Source organism: Mustela nigripes, chromosome 15 (assembly GCF_022355385.1).
Source record: "Mustela nigripes isolate SB6536 chromosome 15, MUSNIG.SB6536, whole genome shotgun sequence".
Classification (NCBI taxonomy): Eukaryota; Metazoa; Chordata; class Mammalia; order Carnivora; family Mustelidae; genus Mustela; species Mustela nigripes.
The window spans coordinates 340,416-346,415 of NC_081571.1; the positions used below are offsets into that span (position 1 = coordinate 340,416).

Genomic DNA, 6,000 nt, shown 5'->3' on the forward strand with positions numbered 1-6,000 from the left:
TTTCAGCAAGTCACAGTGCAATTCTTGGAGACTGCTGGGTGTGAATCCCAGCACAGCCTTGGTCTTGGCAGCAGGTATCCTAAGTTGGCCTGGCAGCTGGGGGGAGTAGAGGGGAGGGCACAAAAGCCAAATGCAGTACTCAAAAATGCTCAAGCAGTCAGAAGTAATAGATTATGTATAGAGATAAAAGATCTTTAAACATTTCTGAGTTAAAAAAAAAAAAGAAGAAGAAGAAGAAGAAGAAACAGAAGGAGTTGTATAAGAAGGGAAGAGATTATGTATAAAAATTTTATTCACACATAAAAAACCATGATGTAGTCGTCAAGGTTCAATCCACATATATTTAGCACATTGGAAAGACTGCCTGAAGGAAGGAGAGAGACAGAAGTGGGTTCAGAGATGGAGGTAGAAATGGAATAAAAAGGCAAAAGTCTCACAACAAAGCTTCAAAAATGGGAAAAAGTCAAGTAAATGTAAGGTGGGTCATCTGTGGTCAGATGAGATGACTGTGTCTGAGGCTGGTCTTTGTGTCCTCCTTCCCCAGGCTGCACCACCAGTGTCTCACCCCTGGGCTTGCAGCCAGAGCTTGACAGAGTGATCGTGGCCCTGGCATCAGCACTTTCTCATGCATGTGGGCAACCAACTGGGGCCAGCAGAAAGGTGAAAACCCCCCAGAGTGATAAAGTGTTCTTGTGTTTCCAGACATCTTCACTATCACCCCAACCTTGTGGAGACTCATTTGGTGTACACTCAGGCACACATTCATGCACACTTGCATGCATGTACACACCACACACAACCACACACATGTGCACATTCAAACACCAAACTCATGCATACATACATATCTGCACACACCACACACACACACACACACACACACACACACACGGACCTGACACTCTTCTGGTGGCCCTGAGCTCTATTCAGAAATCTAGGGTGCACTGCCCATGCTCATAGGTTAACCCCTGTTTTTAGCTCTTTATCTTCTCTAAGATGTGTGTCAGAGACAATCTCCCCAGTCCCCTTGATAATCTGGCCTCTTACACAGAGCTCAGAAGGGAAGCACAATTCATGGATCCTACCCTGAGAACAGCATGTCAAAGGGAAAAAAGACTCAGAGGGCCTCTGTTCAGGAGTCCCTGCCTGATACATCCCCAGTGCAACTGGGCAGAATCCATCACAGTCACATTTGTTCCCAAAGTGCCTGTAGGGGCAAGAAAAGGAAGACCATAACACATATCATGGCTACTGACCAGGCACTTGGGGCCCCCGGGAGAACTAGGCAGTCAGTGGTCTGGCCACACCAAGACACGAAATTCCAAGCTCAAATCAGTGCAGGTGCCCGTGGTGGTTCAGCAATGATGCCCCTATCCATCACAGTTCTTTTCTGGGCCCAAAACTGAAGGAAAGTTGCAAAACTGTCTGTTCTTCCAAGGCCTCTCGTCAAGTTGGTGAACAGACTCTCCCTACTTATCAACAAGACTCTCACCTGGCAAGTAACATGACCCTGAAGCCACAGCCTCTGCCCTTGGATGAAGAGCACCAAAGTACAAGGTGGGGACAGGTATCAGCATCAGGCCTTGCACACAGCTGCTATATTCTTTTGTTGTGATCCTTAGTAAAGATGACATAGGAAAGAACTTTAGGGTTCAAAACCTGTGGCCAAGAAAAAATTCTTGAGATATCTTTGGTACAAAAGGTGATTTTATTAAAGCACAGGGACAGGTCCCGTGAGCAGAAAGAGCTGCTGCAACAGGGTTGTGAAGGGTGGCTAATTATATACTTGGGAATTGGGAGAGATAAAGAAAAAGGGAGGTTTTTAAAGAACTTTCTTATGCTAAGGAAGACCTACAAGATAATGGCCCTCTGATACTGCATTAACATTAAGTTACTTGGGAGATTCTGGAAAAATATCACATATGTTTCCTCCAGGAGTAGAAGGTGGTAGGGAGGTTGTAGAGTGTGAGCTTATCCAGTCTTCAGGCAGTCTTTTGTTCCATCATCACTGAGAATTGTATTTTTCATAACCAGAACCGGATTTAAATCCTTAACCCACTCATATCTAGCTGAAGGCTCTGAGATGCTCTTCCCATAGTAATTCACCCATTGTCCTGGCTACCTTGGTTTACCAAGGGATTCGCTGGTTTGAGTAACTCATCAGAACTCATGTCATTTACTGGGTTTATTCCCACCCATGGGAACAAGGCCACATTCGCTCTGGCTGACTCTGGACTTCACCAGACCTATCTCCTTCCAACTTTCCTTCCTCTGACACACGGTCTCCTCCACAACGTAGCCTCATGGTTGACTTGTTCTTTCTCCAAGTCAACCCAGAGGCTGAGATGGATCTGTTAACTTGATTTCTCTCCATGCATTTAGATGCATGGTCTATTCCTCCATTCATCCCTCTTTAATAACAATAAGTGGTAATGGTCATAGTAACTGTTTGTATGTACTGGACCTGAGGAAAACTCTTTTTTTTTTTTTAAAGATTTTTTATTTATTTATTTGACAGACAGAGATCACAAGTAGGCAGGGAGGCAGGCAGAGAGAGAGGAAGGAAAGCAGGCTCCCTGCTGAGCAGAGAGCCCAATGCGGGCCTCCATCCCAGGACCCTGAGATCATGACCTGAGCTGAAGGCAGAGGCTTTAACCCACTGAGCCACCCAGGTGCCCCTGAGGCAAACTCTTATCTGCTCTCTAAGTTAATCCTCACAATAACCTATAAAGTAGACACTTTATAGGCACATACACATGAAAGAGCTCAGTGAAATGTAAAGGAAGGGTCCTTAGAACTGGGGCTTACACAGCATCTTAACAGAACAGTAAATTTTAAGAGAGGTGAAAAAACAAAAGAAAAAGAAAAAGAAAAGGTCTTTGAGTTTCTAGGGCATCAATCTGTGAGAAGGTAAATATGTGGGAGAACTAGTGGAGAAAAAGGGCCAGTTTTAGCAAGGTTTTTGTGTAAATTCCTCTGGTGCCATCTCTAGGCTGATAAGCATCTAGAGTTATCTCAATGATTAACTCCTGTCCTTCCTAGAGAGTGTTGCACGGCACCTTTAAAATGTATGTCCTGCTTTCAGGTAAATAGGGTGAGAGCAGAGCACTTGTCTTATATCTGTTTCTTCTCAATTGCCTTCAGCTGAAAATAATCAGCATGCCAAGCTGGCATATTTGGCATATTTCTGGATGGCATATTCTGCACCCATTACTGAGAAGTCATTCACCTGCTGAGACAAGAATAGTTTTGTGGGTGCAGTTTCAGGGAATCTATGTGTGTCTGTCAGTTTCTCTGTCATGTTAATAATCTCATCCTTCTCTAATCCCAGACATCTCAGGGAGGAGTTAAAAGTGGCCACTATGTTCTTTTTCTGGTTGGGGAGATGTACTACTGGGTAGCAAAGGCCTAAAGTATATCTCTCATTCCCTTTTCCTAGATTCCAGCAGGACTTGGGACCTGGACAGCTCCCTCAGTCTGCCACCAAAGGAGGAGATAAAATGAGCCCAAGTTCTATGTTGTGGATCCTCACAGCTGGACACAGGCACAGAGCATTTCCTGAGCTGCAGGTAGGAATCTGACTCTGTGACCAATGTCCTCTTCACCTCAGGGAGTGCTATGGGTCTCTGCCTCCTCCAAGGATTCTGAGCTGTTTGGTTGTCCCATCTTTCAGCCCTCCTTGTTACCTAAACACTGTATGTGACTCTGGGGCTCAGAAATCAAACACAGAGGTGGAGAAAACATGACTGGGAGGGATATTTTGTGGGAAAAGAAATTAGGATAAAATTAGGATTGGAGAATATTGTTCAATACAATCCAATTAGGATTAGAGAATATAGGTAAAAAAAAATCCCTCATTAAGTGTTCACTGATTGTCTATATAGGGGAGGAAATCATTTTTTCTATGTCCTTCAAGGTTCTTCTAGCTAGACTAAGAATTAAGTTGACATGAGACAGATTAACAGGAGAAAATCAAATTTAATTTCATACATATGGAGAATCCATACAGACATGAGATCCTAAAATCAGACAAAAGAAGGTATATCCTGAACTAAAGTTGGGAATAGGGAATTCAAAGGAATAAATGCAATTCACAGGAAGATGAAAAAGAGAAAATGTTTGGTCAACAAATGCTTGCTGGATCATCCATAAACAATCGGACATAGAAAGGACTTTGATGCAACAGGCCTTGATCCATTCCTCCCTATCCACCACACCTAGTTCACATTACAGTGTAGTTTTCGATGGTGACCACTCTCTCCCTCTACCTAAATTATGTTTAAGTCTTTTTGGCCTTGATTGTTTTAAACTTGGCATGATCTTTATGCCAAGTTGGCTGGTCTTGGTGGGTGACAGCCCCTGGCCCCTACATCTATAACATTCATAAGGGCAAGAGGTGGGAGCCTGTGAAGGTTTAAAAGAATCCCAAAGGAAGGCAACAATAGGTATGATCATATAATAATATAAAAAAGGATTCTCTAGGTCAAAATTTGCCATCAACAGATACTTTTGTTCTGTGAGAAAAAAATATGTAAATAGCCCTAAGAGAAAGGAAATACCAACAGATAAATTTATATGAAAAATATTCAAAGAATCAGAGAAATCTTAATTAAATGTTAGTTAAACTAGATGCCCTTTTATATCTACATAAATTCTTTTTATTGTTTGTGAGGATGACAGAGATAGATGTACCACATCCGGCTAATTGAGGATAAAAAGTTAAAACCTTGCTGGAAAGCAATCTGGCACTTTGTGTCAAAAGCCTCTAAAATATTCAGTCCACTCAGTATCTCTAATCCTAAGAATCTGTCTAAGAGGAAAAAAATTTAAATACAGACAAATATGAAGAAACAAGGACATTGAAATTTATTATGTTATAAAAATAAATGGAGATGATCTAAATTTCTGATAATATAAGGGTTTACCTAAATTACGGTAGAGCTCTACTATGAGATATTAATGCCGTTATGAAAAACAAGGTTATAGAGAATTTTCAATGTTATTAAGGTAAAAGATGAAGATAGAGAATTGCACATGTGGAATGATTTCACATGTGGGTGTATATATTCTTAAAAAGACACATGGGAAAAACAGAAAGAGAGGGCCATAAAAACAGTAGTGAGAGTAGTTTGAGGGAAGAGAGAGAGAGAAAAACTGAAGTGAGAAGACCCAAAAATTTAAGAATGATTACTGAGTATCAGTTAGCTTTTGCTGCAGGACTAACAACACAAATTCTCAGCAGCAAAGAACAATCAGGATTTATTGCTCCTATGTCTGGGGGTTCACCTAATTTGGTCTGGGCCTGCCCCACAGTTCCAGATCTCACAGGGTATCTGCATTTCACCTGGGCCCCAGATCCAGGCTGGGCTTGCCTGAGACACTGTTTTGGGGCAACGGTGCTTCAGGGGTCTCTCCTCCTCCTCCCAGGGCCAGCAGGCTAGCCTGGACATGTCCTTCTTACAGTATTTATTGGCAGAATAACAAAAGACCTCTTCAGGCCTGGGCTCAAAACTGGCACCAGGTGACTTCTGCCTATATTAATCCCAAAGGAAGTCAGATGGTGGAGTTCAGCTTCAAGCTATCAGAAAAAAGCTCACACACAGTGGGAGAGCACCACAGAAGAACGTGGTGAAGGCCATAAGTCTAGAGAGGGCAAAGAAGTGGGACCCTCCATGAAGACTTCCTCAGTAGGTTATCATGATATTAATGTACTCATTTATACATTTAAATGTTATATTTACTAATATTCTGCACTGAGCCAGGGTTACCTTTTATGATAAGAAAAATGTAAGTTGGGAGATTCTTTTGTTCTGTTTTTCATTTCTTTTTAATCAAAAGATACTTGAGCAGATCTGATAGTAAAAGGAATGGAAATTGGAAAGAAGCCTATGAAACATAATGTTGTATCCATAAGGCATCCTCAGAGATTACAGTTTCTGCTCATTAACTTAAAACAAGTGCCACCTGAAAGACCCCCCCCCCCCCCCTTTAAATAATTAA

General features: G+C 42.0%; 1 protein-coding gene across 4 annotated transcripts in view; it reads left to right on the top strand.

Annotated features, from left to right (window-relative positions):
- The window catches only part of LOC132002609 (uncharacterized), a 51,916-nt gene that overhangs the window by 35,531 nt on the left and 10,385 nt on the right, over window positions 1-6,000 (top strand). For 3 of the 4 annotated variants that reach the window (XM_059377726.1, XM_059377725.1, XM_059377727.1), the window contains 3 exons: window positions 545-660; window positions 1,439-1,557; window positions 3,440-3,569. In XM_059377726.1, coding sequence (XP_059233709.1) covers window positions 545-660; window positions 1,439-1,557; window positions 3,440-3,569 — 365 coding nt within the window. The remainder of the gene's footprint in view (window positions 1-544; window positions 661-1,438; window positions 1,558-3,439; window positions 3,570-6,000) is intronic. The other variant, XR_009399956.1, reaches the window with a different exon arrangement.